General features: G+C 28.6%; 1 protein-coding gene across 2 annotated transcripts in view; it reads left to right on the top strand.

Annotated features, from left to right (window-relative positions):
- Positions 1 to 22121, top strand: part of LOC107454696 (PX domain-containing protein kinase-like protein) — a 45578-nt gene extending 23457 nt beyond the window's left edge. Inside the window, exons 11-16 of one of the 2 annotated variants that reach the window (XM_043049633.2) lie at positions 501 to 579; positions 3013 to 3136; positions 3719 to 3802; positions 3910 to 3979; positions 9054 to 9109; positions 16925 to 22121. In XM_043049633.2, coding sequence (XP_042905567.1) covers positions 501 to 579; positions 3013 to 3136; positions 3719 to 3802; positions 3910 to 3979; positions 9054 to 9082 — 386 coding nt within the window. In that variant the 3' untranslated portion in view covers positions 9083 to 9109; positions 16925 to 22121. The remainder of the gene's footprint in view (positions 1 to 500; positions 580 to 3012; positions 3137 to 3718; positions 3803 to 3909; positions 3980 to 9053; positions 9110 to 16924) is intronic. The other variant, XM_043049632.2, reaches the window with a different exon arrangement.
- Positions 22122 to 23150: the final 1029 nt, after the last annotated feature.

The raw sequence follows: 23150 nt of genomic DNA, 5'->3' as shown, positions 1-23150 counted from the left end.
TTAATGTAATTTTTAATTTTTACAAATTATGCCTAAATTTTCACAAAATAGGTACCTCTAAAAAAAACCCAGACAGACCCCTGTCAAGCATTGAGAAAAGTTTGGCTTCGTGGAGAACTTTTGGAAGGAACTAATCCGCATTTGTAAAACAGGGAGAACCTCGAAAACCACCCACGGTTAGCCTGATGGCAAAGGGACTCTAACATATGATCTGTCTGCCACTGAGGATGTATTTTAAGTCGGCACTGTAGTCAGTGCTAGCCGGGTGCGGAATTCTTATCAACCAGCCATTGTTGGGATTTAAACTCAGTCCACCTCATTGGGATTTGAATGCTCTATCCCCTGAACCACCACTACTCGTAAACTGTGTTTTGTTAAATAAATGAACTATTCTCTTACTGCCAAATAATTTATAATTATTGACTGTGCAAATTGATGTGTTTAACTTTATATAAACGCCTATTTAGTGCTAATTTGTTTATTTTCTAAATTCAACCTAGGTTCCCTCTTACTGTCGATTCTTTCTAAAGACGGATTAAAGTCGGGACTGCCAAGTATAACAGGCTTGTTGCAACATCAGTAAGAATTCTTTTTCCGATATTTGCCAGCTTTGCATAAATGAATGCTTGTATAATCAACGCATGCTTGTGTTTCGTTTAAAAATGCGATAAATGTTTGTAATTATTTATTGATAAGCATTGTAAACTTCGCCCTTAACATGGATAGCGAGGTGGGACCCATGTTGAGTATGTTGTTATTAAAATATTATGATCATTGATATTTTTCTACTGCATATTGATAAAAATGTTGAAAATTAATATTTGATCCAAAACAATCTAATTGAAATATGATTTTTCAATTGAAATGAAGATAAAACTACATTATCCATTCTATGTAAAGAAATACTTATCCTTTGCACAGTGAAGTGTTGTCTATACTTCAATTTTTTATTCATATTGCTTATAAAATTTTTTTTGGAGTTTTGAGAAATGTTATTTCCCATTGTAAATAATTAATATGCTAGTAGTTAGGATTTTTGATTTGGAAAATTGCAGTCAAAGGTTTTCTTGTTTTAATTGTTTTGGTTATATCGCATTTAGAAAATTCTAAGTTTAAGGAAGTTTTTTTTCTTCCTTCCAATGTCCGCCTGGGGAATGATTTGCGTCATACAGGCAACTGAAGGACAGATTTGTTGACCACTCTTTCAGGGGCACCATATTAGGTGGGCCAATGTTGCTCCCACAGTAAAGACATATAGTACAGAGAATGAAAAAACAGCCCTTCCTTGCCCGGGATTCGGACCCAGAACCTTTCTGATGCAAGGCCAGTTCCCCTACCCCTACACAGGTCGGTCGGCAGTTTCAGGAAGGTAGGCAACGACTTCTAGGTCAAAAGCCGTTACTTGAAATAAGATGTTTTTGTGGTTTTTCAAGACATTTCACTGACAACTCCCTGTTTTGAACATGTGTAATGGATAAAACATCCTATTTGAGTTAGCGTTTTTTGACATAGAAGCCGATGCTCAACTCTTTCAAGTTGCAGATGTGAATTCGGAAGTTTCCGGAAATCCAAGGTCTAGAAGTTTCAAGAAATCATTGATCACATTTAAGCCTAAAAATTCTTGTATATTTTATTTAAAAATATTAGAACTGGAATTTATACTTGATATCTCTTTCATTTGTAAATATTTTTTCTTTTGGAATAATAAATGTGATTAGAGATAAAAGTAAATTTATACATAATTATTAATTTAAATTATGCTGCATATAATTTATTTAGAATTTCATGTTTTTAAAATATCAATGATTTAAATTTATGAAAACATAAATTTTTTGAAATGCGTCGTTGATGATTTTACTCGAGAAATGTTCAGGATTTTTGAGCTGGGCTCACAATTACCCCTGAAGATGGAAAATTTAGCTAATGCATATTGATCAATATTTCATGATTTACCAAAGCAGTTAAAAAAAAAAAGAAAAAAACAAAAACTTGCCGGCAATTTTTTTCCTATTTTAATTTATAAATTGGGAAGTGAGGGCCAACATTGGACCTTGTGTAAAAACAAATCTCTAAATTTTGAAATAGTTTTTGAGACGCAATGATATTTCTGATAATAATAAAAAGTGAGGTTATACATTTCGCAATTTAACTTAGGTTATGTTGACTGTGAAGATAAGTGATTTTAAGCTTAGAAAATAAAAGTAAGCAACTTACGTGGTGTGTAGCGTATTTAAAAAGACCTTAAAGGTGCTTTTTTCATTGGGTGCTTTTAAAAAGTGCTTAATTTTCCCTTTTTCAAAATGAGATTTTTTTCTTTACAATGCTAATTTTCGCTTCGAATTATGCATAAAGACACAGTTCACATTGTTTTATTCAACGTTTTCACAGTTAATTTAACCCCAATCTATTTTGCCGTATTGTCAGTCTGTAGCGTATGAAAACGCCATTCGTTTTACATGATTCAAAATTTCATGATTTTTGACAATTGTCAGAAACAATGCGAAAAGGTTTTTTTTTTTTGTCATGACAGTTAAAACAAAATAAAACCATCAATTGTCAAAAACTTCCCAATCTGCCTAATTATGATATTTTTTAAAGTGCTTAAAAATATTTTTTGAGTGCTTAAAAGGTGCTTATTTTTTGTTGAATAATTTGGCTACATACCCTGTTTAGGTCTTTGTTTTTAAGTCTTATCTTTGAAGTCATAATCTTTAAAGGTCTTTGTTTACTTTTTTGTCAATAGTTGGACAGAATATCCCAATTATTTAAATATCTATCACATTTTAGCAATGTTTAAGCAGTATCTGTTTGAGTGGATGCCTTGTGTTTTGCTTAACCTTTTTATTTTTTTTCCAGCTAAATACGTGTACATTTTTTTTAATGAATGAAAATGAATGAATTTCTTGCAAATAATCAATATTACCATTTGATTATTAGATACAATTTATTATTTCATATATCACGAATAGTCTGTTTATTTATTTTAATGTTGAATGAATTTTGTCATTATAGGTTTTTTGTTAATTCCTCGAATGGTACGGAAAAGGTACATTTAAAAGTCTCTTCACAGTTAAAGGAAAGTTTGAAGAACATGAAAGAACTAACCCAAAAGCGTCTTAAAGAAGATCAGAAAATGGTAATTTTTTTTTTATTTGTATAAGAATTAATCATTTATAGGAATTTTTTTAAAGAATAATAAATATGAGAGTCATACTATATCCATGATTTATTTCAAATAAAATGTGTCTTTATAAACATATTTATATATATATATATATTTATATAGTACAATAAGTAAATACAAAAAGGACAAAAAGAAAAAAAAACGAAGAAAATTAAGAAAAACAATAAGTTTTATTTACTGTGCTGAAACTGCAAGTAAATAGAATTCATACAATAAGTTCAAAATGTAGAGAAAACATGGAAAAAATTACAGAACAATGGAAAAAGGGAAAAAGAAAAATCTGAAGAACATTTTCTATTGAGTCACCATACATATATATGTCGCTAGAATTTAGAAACTGCTTTATTTTTAATTTATTATATTTAAGGAATTTGATTATTCTGGTGTTTAATTACTCTAGGTAGGCCCTGGTCCCATTACCTTCGAATTCTTGAGACTTTACTGTAGTATATGTTTGCATATATTAAACCCTTCTAAGAGTTTGTGCATTTTTTTTTATTCCTCTTCAAAAAATAATAATAATTTTCTCCTTAGATAAGGCACAGCAAAAGAATTTCAAAGGTACAGGCACAACTATCTTGTGACGAAGAAAAAAAGAAAAGGTCGAAAGAAAAAAGGGTGATTCTCAATTTCCTTTTTCTTCTTTTGAACTAATTTTCAATCTCAAAGATTGTTGCTGTTCATCAACAATTTAATTTATTAACAATATCCTATTTTTGTTGCAGAAAATCAATACAGAACTGGTTAACAGTACTTCCAGTGGTGAGCGTTCCCACACACCCTCCACTCCTTCAGGTATTATTCCGGAATACTTTCATAATGCTCTTGATTTTCTTTATGCTTATTCTTTTTTTATTTTTAATTTTTTTAAAGTTTATAAGTAATGTATTCACGATAAACGTTAACTAAAAAAAACTGATTGAAAAAACTTTGTTGTGACTTTATCTAAGTCTTAGTACTAAATTTTATTAAAATCAATGTTTAAAAACTCTCAAAAGGTAAAATTTTTATAAACTTTTTAATGTAAATAATAATATTTCATTTTAGTAAAAAAAAATTACCATTTGTGATTTTTGGATATTGTTTTTAATGAAGTTTAGTTTTATCAGAAATAATTACCCTTGTAACTTTTATCTAAGTATTAAATTGGTAAGTTATAAAGAATAGCTATTAAGTCATTACTCTAGTTGCTACATTTGAACTAAGTAAAGAAAACTCAAAATTTTAAACTTTTGGACGTATTTCTTATGAGCTATATAAAAAAAATGATAAATTAGATCTTAAAAATGATGACATGAAAATGTTTGCACAATAATTTTACAAAAGTGACGCATTTGGGATTAAACTTACATGGTGCATAGTGTTTTTAAAAATTGCTTAAAGATGCTTCTTTTTGTTTTTTAAAAGCCCTTAAAAGTGCTTTTTTTCATGGGGAGTTTTTGAAAAGTGCTTGGTTTTTTTCTTTTCGAAAATGAGATTTTTTCTCTCTTTACCCTGTAGATTTTCAGCATGTAATATGCAAAAGCGTGCTTTTCGCATTGTTCTGATCAACATTTTCACGATTCATTTAACCACAATCCATTTCGGCGTTCCCTTGGTCCATAGCGTATGAAAGCGGCAATCATTTTACAGATTTGATGAAATACTTGTGAGTCTGCATGTGCGTCTACTGAGCTGAGTTCGATAAGATTCTAGCACTCTCATGTGTAACTCTGCTGCATTTTGCTACATATGCTCAATTACTTCATTTCCACCCTCTGATATTGAACTGAAAATTCTCTCGATCTTTTTATAGTGGCTAATATAATCAAGAAGAGAGTTCTTTGTCAGAAACTAGTTATTTTATCACGACAATGTAAAGCCTTTGAAAATTATTTTGCATTTTGTTAATATATTTAGTGTTTCAATATATTTTTTGAGTACTTGAGAAGTACTTTAAAGGTGCTTATTTTCTGTTGAAAAATTTGGGTATGCACCCTGACCTAGCTTTAGAGATGAATCTTGACTATTTTTCAGGAGGGAATGAGTTGTGGAAGAGGGAAAATTTGGGATCAAAATACTGTTATCTGTCTTTAAACATGGTGCATAGCTTTTTAACTGCTTGAGAGTGCTTATTTTCAATTTTCATATTTTAAGAGCCCTTAAAGGTGCAGTTTACTTCATGTATTTTTAAAAAGTGATTAATTTTCACTTTTAGAAAATAAGTTATTTTTCCTTTGCAATATCAATTTTCGCCACAAATTGTGCAAAAGCGTATTTTTTGTATAATTCCATGCACTCTTTTAAAATTCATTCAGTCACAATCCATTTAGTTGTACCAACGGTCCATAGTGTATCAAAGCGCCAGTCATTTTACATGTTGCACTTGTACATACACTGAACTGGATTCAAAGGGAAGGAATATTGCCTTTTTCACGTGCTACTCTGCTACATTTTGCAAGAAATTTAGGATTTCTGACTTCATTTGCCACCCTCTGATATTGAACCTGAAAAATCTCTCAAATTTTAGCTGAACATGAAGACCACCTAACCTTCTCCAATTTTTTTCCCCAATAACAAAATAAAATTTTTCTTTTCTTTATTTCTTTTATTATTCCCATTCTTTATTTCTTTTGTTATTCCCATCGCTGGTGAGGTGCCAGCTTTATCATCTGAAAATTTCCATTGCCCTTTTATTCAAGCATTTATTATTAGCAAGATTTTAAGAAAAGTATGAAGTTAGGGCTTTTCACTATTTTTAACATTTAGCAAATGCTGTAAAAAATCTCATGTTGTTCATACTTGTCATTTCAAAAAAGTTTAATTCATTTCTTAAGCAACAATTGAAACAGAAAATTCAGTAATCTTAAAAATATTTTTGAGTGCTTAATAAGTGTTTAAAAAATGCTTATTTTTTGTTGAAAGATTTTGCTCTGCACCCTGTTAAACTATTTACTCTTAAGAATACTGAATAAAAAGAGAGTAATTTAATAGCAATAATTTCTGTGTTATTGCTAAAGATGGAATTGGCAAAAAAATTCTCATGCTAAGAAATTTAGTATATTTCTCAGCACTCTTAGCCGATGAACACTTTAATCCACTAAAACATTTAGAAAAATCTTTGACTTATACCATGCTCAATTTAGAGCTAAAAAAAACACTTAAGTATAACATTCATATTAATTAATCTCTGTGTGAATAATATATCCTATATATTATTTTTGTTTTAAAATATTAAAGCACTTTTATTTTTAATTTTTTTTAAAAATTTATAAACATGTAAGTGTTATTAGTATTATTTAACCCCTTGATTTTTAACAAAGACGTCTGAGAGACATCATTTGTTTCTTATGTCAAAACAATAATTGACGTGTCTCAGACCTCTTCAACAGAGAGATGCAACTTGCTCCCCGGACAGCAAATAAATATTTTAAAGTGGTAGTTTATGAATTGTGATTCTTATTTTAATAAATTCAATTTAGTAGATTTTTATCCGCCACTATTTCTAAATAATTCGTAGGCTTATATAATTCACCACTTTATTGTAGTTATGTCATGCTATACCTTTTAAAAATCAGGCAAAAATAGTCAAATATTTGCAAAATTTAGTTTGTAGTTATTTACCGTTTTTTAAAAATTATTTTGGCGTGTTCGTAGCAGTTGGCAACTCTGTCAACATTCCGTTGCGAGTTGTTGTTTGCAGTGCAATCACAGATCATTTCCATATCAAGAAATTTAATGTGTCAAGGGATTAATGTAGGAAACTAACGATGTGAAAAGAGCATTAATAATATCAGTTTCATGGGAGAGATACTTTTTCATTATTGACCTAAAATGATTAAATGTCTGTTTATGTTTCTATATTTATGTTTTTTTTTTCATGTTGTGTAATTTTGTTCATAAACAGCTCGAAGGTAACCCTTTCTTTACTTTAATTAAAGCTGAATATTTGTAAAATGTCTTGTACTTTGTATTTAGTGTTGTATTGTGGACAGTCAAATATTTCCTTATCTTTTAAAAATATAAATCTTGATGGCAAGGTAGTCACATAACAGGAAGAACAGAGAAAAGTCTGTTAGTTTTATCAAAAAGCCAGAATTACGTTGGGAAACATCAAAAAAAACAAAAAATCTTTTTAGATACAAATTTAATATTTTTTCTTAAAAGAAAAAAGAAATGATACAAATTTGAAAGACATTTTTTGAAATTATATTTTGGTTCACTTTACATCAATGAATTGGCATCTACTAAAAGTTATATGCATTATATAACCGAGGTTAAAAATTGTATCAATTTCAAGAAATATTTTTTTAGAAAAGTTGATTTAACATTGATTAGAAAATATTAATCTACATCTCCCGCTACTACAGCATTTCTATAGTTTCGAACAAAATTTTTTTCTATTGTTGTAAAAGATAATGCATTCATATTTCAGTAAATTATAACAAAAGAATTTTGACCTCAACAGTATGTAAATAATTTAAATCGATATATTTAAGATCAGATAGGGAATTGATAATGCTCAAAAGTCTTGATATTGGTTTTATAACAGGGTTGCCACTCCACAGGAAGAGCAAGGAAAAATCTGGAAAATACAGGGAATTTAAAAATCACCTAAAATAACAGAGGAAATGCAGGGAATTTTGAAATGTTCCTTACAAACTGCGAATTTTATTTCTTATTTTTGTCTTTTAAAAATGCAGATCTCTCAAAGCGCAATTTATAGGATATTTAAAGATAGTTTAGCTACATTATGCATAGTGCGTAGAGTTTTTAAAAAGTGCTTAAAGGTGCTTATTTTCGATTTTCGTTCTTTAAAAGTTGTGCTTCATTTTTCCTTTTCAAAAATGAGATTTTTTTCCCCATTACCATGTCAATTTTCGCCACGTATTATGCAAAAGCGTGCTTTTCACATTGTTCTACTCAATATTTTCACAATTCATTTTGGCATACCGTTGGTCTGTGGCATATGAAAGCTCCAATCATTTTACATGTTTGATGAAATACTTGTGAGTCTGCACGTGCGTCGACAGAGCTGGGTTCGGTGAGATTCTTGCACTCTCACGTGCAACTCTACTGCATTTTGCTAGATATTCTCAATTTCAGACTTCATTTTCCACCCTCTGTTATCGAACCGGAAAATCTCTCGATCATTTTATAATGGTTAATATAATCAAGAAAACAGTTCTTTGTCAGACATGAGTTATTTTGTCATGATCATGTAAAGTCTGAAAATCATTTTGCATTTTGTTAATGTATATAGTGCTTAAAAATAATTTTTGAATGCTTAAAAGGTGCCTATTTTTGATTGAAAGATTTAGCTACACACCCTGTTTCTTATTTTTGTCTTTTAAAAATGCAGACCTTTCAAAGCTTTTATGTGATATATAAAAATGATAGTTCAACTATATTATATTATTTCATTTATTATAGCATTATTTGTTTTATGTTGCGCTGTTTCTTATTTCTCCAAGTTTTTCCAGCAACTAAAACTAGCATCTATCCCTAAATAGTTTGAAAGATTGCAGTGAATGTGTGTTACCTCTTAATATTGTGCAGAAGTAAGTGTATAACTTATGCAGGGAAAGCAAGAGGGAATTTTTTTTTTTTTTTTACAGATCTCAGTGGCAACCCTGTTTAAGCAAAGCAGCCTATTTTAGAAACAAATCAAAAATATTTAAAGTGTTTTTTATTTTTTTTTTAGGCGAGGGGGCTTACTGTTTACTTTAAATGTAATTAAATATCTTGTCTACATTTTTTTTATTATGGAAATTTCAGTAATTAGAATTGATAATGGTTGATCTTTGTTAAATGTTTTTACACATTAATGATTGTTGATAGATGTTATAAATAAACTTTGTATTTTTGCTATGTTTCTCCACTGCTGCAGGCGTTCCTGAACCTGCTCACTGTTTTTAACTGTCGTCCCCCCCACAGGATTATTCCGTAGGTGTTTTTCTCCCTTCTGTTATAACATTCTTTTGTCTTTTCAATTAATTTATTCCAATTGTTGACAAACTTATTTTCACCTTTTGTGATATTGTTTTATTATTTTTGGTTTGGGGAATTTTCATATTTGATTAATTATGCTTTATTAATATTATATGTTGTGTAGTATTTAATCACTAAAGTGTTGGCTCTAAGTACTAATCTAATCTAAGTATTAATGTAATAAATTAGTATTTAGAACCAACACTAAAGTGTTGGCTCTAAGTACTAATTTATAGTAACCCTTCCAATCAAACAGCTGTTTTAATTTTAAATCTTTCCATTTAGTTATAATTTAACTTAAATGCCATTTGTATAAATTACATAAAATGTGTCTGCTATTCTTGTGTGTTAATAAAACAGGGTTACCACTCCACTGGGAATTTTGGTTTTTTTTCTTTACAAACTGGAAAAATACAGGGAATGTTTCTTATTTTTGTCTTTTAAAAGATGGTGACCACTCAAAGTGTAATCTATGGTATATTTAAACATGATATTTCAGCTATACTAAACTATTTCATTTACTGTAGCTTTATTTTAAGTATGTTCAGCTGTTTTTCCAGCAATTAAAACTAATAAATATAGTTAGCCTAATATAGCTCACACAAGAGCACAGTAATTGTACTCTTAATATCTTGTGTATAATATGTACGGGGAAAACACAGGGAATTTTTTTTTCCAGATTTGAGTGGCAACCCTGTAAAATATTGACTATGTTTCTCATTTAGCGGAAAAAAACTACTTCATTATGAATATATCTTTAACAATTATCTTGAAAAGATATTTAAGTGAAAATAAATGAACCATAAAATTTACCTTGCATATTTCTTGCATATTACCTCTTAGCATATTTCAAGACACAAATTTGTTATGTTTTGCGGCATTTGCTAATCTAGTATCTTAATGAGGCAATGAAAATATTCCATGAGATTCTATATATGTCTGTTTCATATAACTTGATTATACAATTTCATTACAGTAATCAATATTTATTTTACATAATTTGTTACTTTTCCCCTTCATAAAATACTTTTAATGAAATGGAAGACAACATATACAGTTGAGTCTCTCTGTAATAAAATTCAATGTTTCCAGTTGTCAAAATTGATTGCGGGGGGAATTATTTATGCGAGTTAGGGATTCTTATTGCAAATTAAGTTATTGTCACGAAATTTTTATTTTTCGTAATAAGTTCTAAAATATTGTAATTTTTTATTATTATTATAATGATTTTTTATAATTTTTTACTGATCGTAATAAGTTCTAAAATATTTAATTTAACTATAATATTTTTACTTGAAAACAATGATAATTTATGTTATAAATTTAGTATAATCATTAATTTTTATTTCTGAAATAAAAATAAAATTCATAATGTGTTGTAGCATGTACTTTTATTCAGTTTACTTGAAATTTTCATTACAAATTTCACATTTTAAGAATGAGTTTGGAATCAGGATTGGAAATTTTTTTCCATGTAATTGTTTTGAATGAATATAGCATTTAACTCCAATAGCTGTGTTATATTTTCATTTTTGCAATCACTATCACTTTTCTTACATTTATTGTCCATTAAACTGTGTTCAAAATCTCTTCATTTGTAAGATATAAAGCAGTTACAATTCAATTGTCTACTTCTTATAAGTCATCCCGCAGTGGACTAATTGTAAAGTCGTAGTTCCCAGTAGAACATCGAAGTCAAGCATCACTGGCTCCGGGCAGTAAGCGGGTGGGTGACCACTTAGATCAGTCTGGGTAGAGACCAACGGTGCGCAGAGCGGTCCTCCTTAAATTGTTTTACCGTAAAGTGCTCGACTTCGCGTGCAGGTCGTCGGGCTACCAAAGCAGGGGAGCCATCCCCTTTGCAGAGGATCAAAATTGCAATGGCATGTCTTCCAGGTCGCGTAGCATTTTTAAAAAGTGCTTAAATGTGCTTATTTTTTTAATTACGTTTTTTTAAAAGCCTTTAGAGGTATTCTTTTTATTTAGGGTTTGTAGAAATTGCTTAATTTTCTATCTTTTAAAAAGAGTTTTTTCATTTTCTTTGCCGTATCGATTGTCGTACTAAATTACAAAAAATGCATGATTTTCACAATATTTATCAGAAACTAGTTATTTTATCCTGATTCTATAAAGTTTTTGAAATTTTTTTTAGAATTTGATTGATTTTATGTTTATAATTTAAAAACTTTAAGCGATTAAAAAAAAATTTATTTTTATTACTGCACAGATCCTAATTATGATTTTTTTTTTTTTTTGGAAGGTGGTTAAAAATTTTTTTTGAGTGCTTAAAAAATGCTTAAAAGGTGATTATTTTCTGTTGAAAAATCTGGCTACGCATCCTGACTTAGATCAGTCTGTGTAGAGACCGAGGGTGTGCAGTATTAGTCCTTGTTAAATTGTTCTACCGTAAAGTGCTCGACTTCGCGCGCAGGCTGTCGGGCTACCAAAACAGGGGAGCCAACTCCTCTGCAGAGGATCAAAATTGCAATGGCATGTCTTTGGGTCATCCTCAGGGATGTTTCCTAGACCGTCACCTATAGCCCATTATGCAACATGAATAAAGTACCTACCTAGTTCTAAATAATCAGAGGGGGATAGATGTATTCTTTCTTTTATTTCCTTCTAAGGATACAACTATCCAGCTTTCTTCAAAAATGATAGAAAAATTGTAAACATAAATGTCTGGGAAATTTTGAATAACAATAAAATTTGAAACGATAAATGCCTGGAAAATTTGTCGTATTGAAGCAACCACTTCTTTATTCAAAGAATCTGTCTTATCTTATTTAAAATTTCAATTAAATATCTCTTTTTGGAGAGTAATTCACTTTAAGAAAATTATTTGCAGGGAAATTCTATTGTAGTTGTATTTTAAAGGTCCAAAAAATACAAAAAAACTTAAAAGTTTAAAAAAAATCCGTCCAATTTTATTGGGTATGGATGGCGTTTTCAATATAAATGTAAACAACAACAATCGTGAGCTCTTGACCTGCTCTACTTCTGGTTAGAGAGTATACAGCTGCTTATTTTCAAACAGATAATTCTGTTTTTAATGAAATAAGTAAGTTATTAAATTTTTTGAGCACAAATCTGCTGCATTTCATAAGATATTAATGATTTCTGGTGAGTTTAAAGTGAAATTTTTTTTTAGTTATTTGGGGATGTCTTGTTCAAAAAGGTGACATGGCTGCTAGATTTAGAAAGAACTTGCTTTTTTGGCAGTTCTGATCTCTTTTTACTCGTTTATTACTGTTTGATCTTGTTGCAAGCCATGCACTGTCATACCTTAGTGTTCTGTTAATCTGAGCAGCGAGATTAAGTTAATTTTAAAAAATTATTCTTTAGGTTTAAATTTTGCAGTCTGTATATTGTTTACAAAGTAGGAAGTGTTTTGTAGCGTTTCTTTTTTCAAATGACAATTTGTATGTCTTGAAATGTTGGGCTCCAGGGTGTGTAGCGTTTTTAAAAAGTGCTTTATTTGATTTTCGTTTTTTAAAAGCCCTTTAAGGTGCTTTTTTTCCATGGGTGTTTTTAAAAAGTGCTTAATTTTCCCTTTTCCTAAATATGATATTTAGGAAAATATCATCTGTGATGCCACAATTGGCATTACATATTTATTTTCTATCCTTTTAAAATATCTTTCATTACTTAAGTTTTTTTTTTATTAATAGAATTACATTTAAAATAAATCAAAAACTTAATCTTTTAAAACGAACACAAACATAAAATATTTATTTCTTCTCTTCTAGATCAATGTAATGGATACTTTTTATTTCATTACTATGCAGACTTATTCATTCACTGTAGCCTGCCTCTAATTGAAAACAAAAATCTATTTATAACTTTTTATTCTAAATTTCCAACCGCTAAATGTTTCGGTTGCATGGTTGTAATAATTCTCATAAATTTGTTGGCGACTTGTGATCGCCAAGGTGTTCTTTTAATCCCATATTGATATGCTAGTATTTTCATAATCAAAAATGTATTTTTGTACGGCTAAGTAAAAATCCCCTATACGAATATTGGCGGCTAATGACTGAGAAACAAACCTCCGCCATATCATCATAATATGATCCACGAATTATGCGAAAAGACATTGTCCTATTCACCATTTTCACAGTTAATTCAACCCCAATCTATTTCAGCTTATCCTCTGTCTGTAGTGTATGAAAACGCCATTTGTTTTACATGTTTGATGAAATACTTGCAGGTCCGTACTTGCGTATACTGAGCTGGATTCAGTGGTGAGGATTTTTGTCTCTTATGTGCAAATCTGCTACATTTTGCAAGAGATTCTCAATTTCAGGCTTCATTTTCCGCCCTCTGTAATAGAATCAAAAAATCTCTCCCGAATTTTTGCTGATTACGGGGACCAATTAACAATGTCATTTTTTTTCTATTAGCGATAGAAAATTTTATTTCTCTTGTTAATTTCATCGTTGGTGACACGGAATCATCTTAGTCACTGGCAAGCAAATAAAACCGGATAAAACCATTAATTGTCAAAAACTTACCAACACTGTCTAATTATGATATTTTTTCCAAGTGCTTAAAAATATTTTTTGAGTGCTTGAAAAGGTGATTATTTTCTGTTGAAAAATTTGGCTACGCACCCTGTTTTCAAATGACAATTCTTATAAAATCAGATTTTTTTCTTTACCCTGTCGATTTTCGGCACGTAATTTGCAAAAGCGTGCTTTTCACAATGTTCTGTTCAACATTTTCCCAATTCATTCAACCACAATCCATTTCGGCCTTCTGTCGGTCCATACTTGCGAGTCTGCATGTGCGTCTACTGAGCTGAGTTCAGTAAGATTCTAGCACTCTCATGTGTAACTCTGCTGCATTTTGCTAGATATGCTCAATTACTTCATTTCCACCCTCTGATATCAAACTGAAAATTATCGATCTTTTTAGGGTGGCTAATACAATCAAGAAAAGAGTTCTTTGTCAGAAACTAATTCTTTTATCGTGATCATGTAAAGTCTTTGAAAATTATTTTGCATTTTGTTAAAGTATACAGTGCTTAAAAATATTTTCTGAGTACTTAAAAGGTGCTTATTTTTTGTTGAAAGATTTGGTTACGCTCCCTGCTAGTGTAGAAAACACCATCCCTAAGCGCATATTACTCCTTCTAATAGAAATTTTAAGCATAAAGTTTTGGAAAATTCCACTGAGGCACAATTTTTGGATAGCATTAGTAAGGTGCTTTATAAGTTCTTTATTTAGTCCTTTATTTAACTATTTAAGATGATGGGCGATTTAAATATTCACCATGAACAGTTTAGTAAAACAGCTACTGATTTTATCCTCCATATTTCGAGTATCCTAAATTAGAAGGGTGGTTTTCAAAATTTTATAACAGGAAAACGGTTCAGATTTTTAAAAATGAAAAAAAAAAAAAAACAATTCTTTCAGCAAATTCATCTGACATGCATTAATTTTTCCTCCTAGACTTCTTTGCTGTAGTTTAAATTAATTTCAACAGATGGCACTGTGGATACTAAACTTTTAAATTAAAGAGCAGCAATTAAAAAACGTATTACAGCATGTGTCACGATGTATGTGTAACATTACAATGTGTAATCCTGGCTAATGAGATGGCTCCTTTTGAAGAAAAAAATTGTTTGCAATTTTCGTTTATTGAAAGATTTTGAAAACTTGTGATGGAATAATCAATTATTTTTCTTCGATACCAACTGCTGCACTATTTGTCAATAGTAATGATAAAATTGCATTAACCTTCCGCTTACGGCTCTCGCATTTTGAGTGGGGTATTAGTTTCGTCCCCAACTATGGGTCACGTAAAAATCACGGGCAAATAATTTTTTCTCCTTGTTTCAATACTGATCCCGCTATATTTATGTAAGTTAAAAGAAACATAATTTGATGCTTATTTTCGCTACTAAATGTCACTAGAGGTTCAGGAATTTTCTCTTTCTTGATTTTTTCCCACGTATTTGTGAGTTTGCATGCTTTTTGTTTTTCTTTCGCGCTACAAGCATTTATGAAAGATGTGGATTTGACAAGTGTCAGTGGCGTTATATGTGGGAATAGCAAACGAAAATATCTTGATTATGAGGATAGTGATTTAGATTCGGAGTATTCCATAATCCTGGGCTTTTCTTTAAGTTTTTCTGTTTTATTTCAAAATTTCTGTAAATGTATTGAGACCAAATGTTTACAAATTACAGTACCCTTCCAAATTATTAGGGACACTTAAAATTTCTAAAAAATTGTCATTTTTCAAAGTGTCATAACTTTTTCAAAAATGAATCAATTTTCATAAAAATTTCTGGATATCATGTTCAGGTCCTCTACTTTCACCTAAAAGTTACTAATTTAATTTATTTCAATTTTTTGCAAAAATTTACACTTTTGAACAAAGCAATTTTTAAAAAAAAAAAATTTCAAGTCTGACAAGTTGCTACTTTGTAACAAAATTTTTTGCATAAAAATTATTACTTACACATTAAAGTACATGTCATTAACTTTAAAACGCGCTAACGTAAATGACTTTACGATTTTTTTTGACTGAGATATGAGATTTTGAAAAATTTTTGCCATTTATAGTGAAAAGTGAGTTGTGGCAGTATTTTTGGTGAAAGAAATCTGGAATAGCCCAGATATTATTGCAAAAGCAAGAACTTGTATTAAAAGTATGCCTCGAAGAATAAACGCAGTTATACAAGCAAAAGGACATGTTACAAAATATTAAGATTTTTTTTTATTATATTTGTTTTTGTAAAAATGTTTTTAAATTTTATAATAAAATTAAATTTCTTGAGTCGTTTTTTAAAATTTTATTGCAAATTTATAAATAATGTTCTTGTTTGTAATGATGTTTTAAATAAAAAAACTTAATTAATCCGAATAAGAAAGTTGCAAAAAAATAATACTAAATACTAAATAATTTTCGTATTCACATTAATTTCGTTTTCACTATAAATGACAAAAAATTTTCAAAATCTCATATCTCAGTCACAAAAAATCGTGAAGTCATTTACTTTAGCGCGTTTTAAAGTTAATGACTTGTACTTTAATGTGTAAATAATAATTTTCATGCAAAAAGATTTGTTACAAAGTAGCAACTTGTCAGACTTGACATTTCCTTTTTAAAAAAAATTGCTTTGTTCAAAAGTGAAAATGTTTGCAAAAAATTGAGATAAATTAAATTGATAATTTTTAGGTGAAAGTAGAAGACTTAAACATGATATCCTGAAATTTTTATGAAAATTGATTCATTTTTGAAAAAGTTATGACACTTTGAAAAATGAAAATTTTTTAGAAATTTTAAGTGTCCCTAATAATTTGGAAGGGTACTGTATATTCATCTGAAAATAAAAATATTGCATGAATTTTTTCACTTATAAACCCTCCGCGCTAAAATAGCCGGCCTCGTATTATATATTTTTTAAAAATGTAAAAGCTATTAAAACTCTTGTATTATTTTAAAACAACTGATGAAGATGTGAATTGTAACATGTGTTGATAAAGAAAATATTTAAAAAATCGCTCTGTATTTCAGGACCGGAAAGTATAAAAACTAAGCCGTATACGGAGGGTTGAAACCTAAAATTAAGGGCAGGAAATTGCGACATGCATACCCTGTCACATAAATTTAATGCAAGATTTTTTAAAATATTTTTTTAAAACTGTTTTTCTGCTAAAAATTTTGAAGAGCACTCAGTATAATTTAGGATACCCTCTAATTTCAGTGTTGTCTCGTATGAGATATTATATGCTTATTATTTAAAATTATTTTTTTAGTTAGTGAAATTGATCAACCGTTGACTCCTGTCTCTCCTCCTCCACCACCACCATTGCCTCCTCCATTTTTCGGAGACCAAAACCCTATACAAAGTGTACAGAATGGGAAACCGCCTTCCCCGATGCCTGTTGAAACTGGTGGGGGGCGTACTGCGCTCCTCTCGTCGATTCAAGGCTTTAATAAGGGGGCTTTGAAGAAAGCTGAAACAAAAGATTGCAGTGCTCCCAAAGTATAAATGAGTACTATTTGTGCATTCTTTTTTTTATAGAGATAATTATGTCTGTAAAGAAATGTTCTTTAATATACATATTTAATATGAATGCAGTAAAAGTTTAATTATCTGTGTTAAGATGAATGAAAATGTATGAATTAGTATGCAAAAATTATAACTCAATATCAGTAGAGGGGAAGGGATTTTAATTTGTGTGCAATTTATTCTTGTCAAATAAATGACATTGTCAATGGAATCCTTTCACAGGCCTATTTTTGCATAAAAAAACTGTGAAAAAAAGTCATGCAAACATATTTAAATTTAATATGCTTGAATGAATTTATTTTGCATGAATTTATGTTGTATTTTATGTTTAATGCCAAAAGTTTTTCAAAACTAATATGACAGGGTTCGTATCTAAGTTTCCTTTCGTCCTTTTCGTCTCTAAGTTTTTCCAGCTATTAAAACTAGTATAGTTAGCCCAATATAACTCTCACAAAAGCAAAGTAATTGTGTTTCCTCTTAATATATTGTGTATAATATGTACAGGTAAAAAACAGGGATTTTTTTTCCCCAGGTGTGAGTGTCAACCTTGATTAAGAACTGTTCAAAAAATGCAAAACAGAAATAAGAAACCTTTTCTTTTATATCTATGTAAAAATTCTTGACCCCTCTTAGAAATTTTAATTTGAAAAATTTTTGGCATTAATAATGCCAATTCAAAACTATAATGTGAAAACTTACTAAAAATAAAATTCTTTCTATATTTTTTGCAATCCCTCATTGTCAAATTAAAAGTACAAGTGATTAAAAATTCTTTTTTAATATTGAACATGCATTATAAAAATAAATAATTGTTTTTTAACCAGATCATAAAATGATGGGTTTATATGCGCATGGGTGATTTCTTTTCAATTTTGATTGCAAAAATAAGAAGTCCAAAGTGAACTTTAATTTCCAAGCTCATTCTAAAGTTGATGTTATGCTAGTTTTTAGAATCGGTTATGGGAAAATTTATTTAAGAGATCATTTTCATTAAATGAAACTTTGTGAAAGGACAAATTTCGGCAAAGTAAGTTTTTATGAAGGGAAATTTTTTTATAAATTTGATTTCTGTGCAGAGGCCATTTTTATGAATTTGATTTTTACGAAGGGACTGTTTTTACTAATTACATTTTTTTAAATGAACCATAAAATTTCCCCAATTTGGGAATTAATTGACCCATAATTGATCGTGGGGTAAGCAATCGGCGGGTTCTTAAAATAAGATCAGCCTAATTATGATCCTTAAAATAATATATGCTGAAGAAATTACGGCCGATTCCTCTAATTACTGAGTTATTCTCATTTTAACTCTCTGGTTTTATCACTTAAAATGTTTTTAGTACATAACTAACTCTCACAATTCTATTTAAATGCATACATAAAATGATTGGAAATTATGTATATATGGCATAAGATTATCAGACAATACTTTTACTGTGTTATTTGTCAATTGAGAATATCATTATGAACAAAATTATAGTTTTTTTTTAGATTGTTTGTTTACAAATTATGTGTATAAAGAGCTTCAGATACTAGTTTTGATGTAAATATATTTGTCTTATTATGAACAAATGATGTCTATTGCACACTATGCTGTTTGTTTAAAGTTGTTTGCACAAGTTGATAATTTATGTTGAAGATATTAAACAAGAAGAAATAATTATAAAGATTGGAAATGTCCTCAAGAAGGTGATTTAGTTAATTTTTGAGCAAAGATTTCAAATATTAGCAGTTCCATTAACTTTTAATTTTAATAGATTTAGCCAAATTATGTGAAAATTAATGTTTTTAATTTTTTTGATAGTAAATTTTTATGAAATTAATTTTTAAAAAAAATGTATTTATTTTGGCATGAAATAAAAAGGCGTTAAAAGAGTTTTAGCGATATATAAATGTTCTAGAATGAGAAAAAAATGAACTTTTTACATTGTAGGTGATTTACGACTAAAATGTTTTATAAAATTCAAAAATATGACTATGAATAAAAATAAGTGTAATTAAATGAATTAGATATGTAAATGTAAAATTTTTATATTAAAAAGTATATTTACTATTTTTTTATGTTTATTTTTAATTTGTGGCTAAAATTATGAATGAAATTCGTACATAAAATCATTCAAAAAACAGCATAAATAAATGAATTCTATCTAAGTCAACCATAAATTACTTGAAAATGATTGTTATCTGAAGCAACTAAGTTGTCATGTTTTATATATGAACTTTAAGGCTGGATGAACTTTAAGCAAACAAACAGTTTGGCTTGAAGAGTGATAAAATTTTGATAATGTAATGAGAAATAAATTTTAAATAAATATTTATTTTTAATGTTTTAAAAAATTGGAAAGGATGTAATTAAATAATGTATACAAAGATATCTATCAAAGTTGATTAAATAAATTAAATTTCATAAAACTTTTTCAAATATAATTGAATAAATTTCATGAAGCATTTTTTGAATTTCATAAAACATTAAGATAATAAATGCTTGATATAATAATTTTTTAACTGTTTAAAATGAATACTGAATTTATTAAGCAAAATTTTCAATTATTTATTATTTTTTTAATGTCCTGAAATTTTTATGTGCAATACAATTAATAAATTTAAATTGAAGAAATGAACAATTTTCTGCGTTTTTGTAAATTCTTAATGAATGCAAATTCGTAAATTATTATTGAAATCACACAAATTTATGTAACTAAAACCTGTAAAATATTTAGAAGTTTTGCTTTGCAAATCTCAAGGAATTTTATTTTGTCTGGAGAGAGACCATTCTGGAGAATTACTTCAAGCAAATTTTTAAATTGTCCAGATTGTGGCAGAAGAGAAAGATAGCTTGATTGATTACCACACATGTCAAAATCATGTTGACTGTATCAAGAAATGCTTTATTCTTTTATCAACAAAATTGCTTAAATTAATAGATTAACTAATTCAGCTCTTTAAATTATGAGAACCTAACTTTATTTCTCCTTTGTTTGCAAATTTTTCTACTAGAAAAAACTTTTTAGAAAGAAACTTGTAGAAAAAAAACCTTTTTGTTTGGTTCACAATAGCATAGATAACTTATAAAAACTAATTTGTATACAAGTAACCATATACTTTGTGAAATACTTAAATTTTAAAAAAAAATATGATAGCTATACTTGGCATTTTTATCAAGTGCCAAGTATAACTGTCATAGTTTTTAAAAGTTAATTATTTCACAAAGTATATGGTTACTTTTTAATTTTATGTATAGTTGATAAACTTTTAAAGATAAATTTAGTAGATAAACTACAAGGTTGTGTATTTTATTGATTTAGCTTCAGTATTTTATTGATTCAGCTCTTTAAACATGAAAATCAGTGATATTAATATATAAAATTACCTGACTTTAGAACCATTAAAAAATTTAACTGTTTATAATACCATAAATAACTTGATAAAAGTGCCAAGTATACCTATCATAAATTTCAAAAGGTAATTATTTTGCAAAATATATAGTTGCTTAAGCTTATTTTTGTGTAAATAGATAAATTATTAAAGCAAGTAAATATATAATATGTATGTTTCATTTTGAAAATCTGCTAGATAAAGATATCTTGTTGATCCCTATAAGTTGCCTCTATGGAGAACTTTTTTAGTCTCTTTTTGGCGAATTTCAAGTCCTAGCCAAGCATAATCTGCTACTGTTTGTATCAAAACTCTCTAACTTTGAGAAATATATGATAGTTTGTTTTAATATGTTTTCCTCCTTTTTTTAAAAAAAAAAACTTTTTAATTATTCTGCCCTATTATACACCATATAAAATTAGTGTTTTCAATTGTATATTTTTGTGTTACTTCAAGTGTTGAATTGTCATGATAGAGGGTGGAGCTGTTTGAAAAATGAGTTTATTCTCAAAATAAATTTAAACTACAATATATTTTATCGTCAACTGCAAGATTAGGATGATTTGATTTACTTTAAAAAAGTATTATTTTTTTCGTTTTTGTTGAAATATTTTTAAAATAACCACTTATGGTTAACTTTATTCAGTTTTAAAATAAAAAGAACCTCTGAAATTTGTTCCTTTTAATGTTAAGTGTTATTTCATTTTCCAAGTTGGTATGTTTTATCATACCTTATTTTTGTTTAATTAGGGTAAGATGAATAGTGATATATATATATCAACTAATTTTTGCATCCTTTGAACATTTAGAATTAGAGCAACATAAAAAATATTTAATGTCTCGAATATTTTTGTCTATGAAAATCAGTTGTTTTCTAAGAAGTTCTATTATTTTTTGTACAAAAATTTGATGTAAGAAAAGATAAATTCGAGTGAAGGATGGTATTTTAATCGATGTCAGGTAGATAATTTTTTGTGCATAAAAATTTAGTAGTATTGTTTTTCTTAAGTTAAAAAATTTTTTTTTTGAATACATAATTGGCCTTTGAAAAATCACTTAAAATACCAATGTTTTTTAATGTACTTATTATTCAGCTTCCGTTTTTATTTTCTTAATTTAAATACTATTTAGAAATGTATGCATGCATCTTAATTTTTTGTGTGTAAATGCAAGTGATATATATTTAATGTCCTTAAAAAAAATTTAAGAATAAAATTTGATAAAATGATTTTGTTTTTTCTTCTGACAATTTCTCACATGACAAAAGGTAGGACATGTTTTCAACACTTTTATTGTATATATTTATATAACATTTATTATATAAATATCAATATATAATATTTATTAAAAAAACTCTGTTTCATAAGTATAACTATATTAAATGTACTGTTTTAGCCTTAATTTATATTGTAATGAAATATTGTTTACTTGCCAAAGAATGTTTAGCAAAATCTAAACTGTGTATAATATGTAAAATAAATACTGAATGTGTATTTTTATGGTGAATGTATATAATTACAGATATCAGAAAGCAAATTTTAAATAAAGTTTACGTCTAAGTATGATTTTGTGCTGCAGATCTTTTTTTTTAAAAACTTTGGTTCACATGTCATGAACATGCATACTTTTTCATAGGTATAGACTTGGTGTGTAGCATTTTTAAAAAGTGCTTATTTTTGATTTTTAAAGACCTTGTGGCTGCTTTTTTTTATTTGTGCTTTTACAAAATTAATTTTTCCCTTTACAAAAAGATTTTATTTTTTACCATGTCGATTTTCGCCGTGTATTATGCAAAAGCGTGCTTTTCACATTGTTGACGTTTTTGCAGTTCATTCAACTACAATCCATTTCTGCCTACAGTCAGTCCACAGCGTATGAAAGCGTCAATCATTTTATGTCGCTGTTGAGATTTTATGGTGAGAAAACCCAGTACATTTCGAACATTGTGGACAACTGATGGTGCGTTACAGATTATTGAAGTCGCACACTCAGATTTACTGAAGCAAGTTCATCACTCAGCTTCTTTTAATGTAAATAGTACATTTTACAATTGGTAGAATAATACTATAATAATGCAATATTACATTACAAAATTTATTTCATTGTTATCCTCTCATGTACTCAAAATGCACTTTACAGGAACAATGTACCCGTTATCGTCGTCAATAATATGATCATATGGATTTGTGGTTACGCTCATAAATTTTCCTTTTCAATTCATTCTACCTTTTTGGGGATACACCACATTTAAAAAAATGAAACAGTAAATCTAGATTAATTTTTTACTTACTTTTTGGGTTGCTTCGTCTAATCATTTTGAAACGTGCAATTATTAACAATGAGGAACACTTAAGCGAAAATATGTCCGATCACTTTGCAAATTGCAATAAATGTGACGGAGCGATGAGAAAAAGACGTGTTACCTAACAAATACAAGAAATACTATTGATTCATCAATGTAAAATAAAGTGCTATCGCGCTGCTTGGGTCTTTTCGTACTCATTTAGAGAAAGCGTTGGTTGGTAGGGCACTGGGCCCATGTCCAAGAGTTTGTGGGTTCGATCACCGCTGGCCGAAGACTCCCCGCGTAGTAA

Source organism: Parasteatoda tepidariorum, chromosome 10 (assembly GCF_043381705.1).
Source record: "Parasteatoda tepidariorum isolate YZ-2023 chromosome 10, CAS_Ptep_4.0, whole genome shotgun sequence".
Lineage (NCBI taxonomy): Eukaryota > Metazoa > Arthropoda > Arachnida > Araneae > Theridiidae > Parasteatoda > Parasteatoda tepidariorum.
Note: the sequence above shows the minus strand (reverse complement) of the source record. Positions and strands in the feature narration are given on the sequence as shown.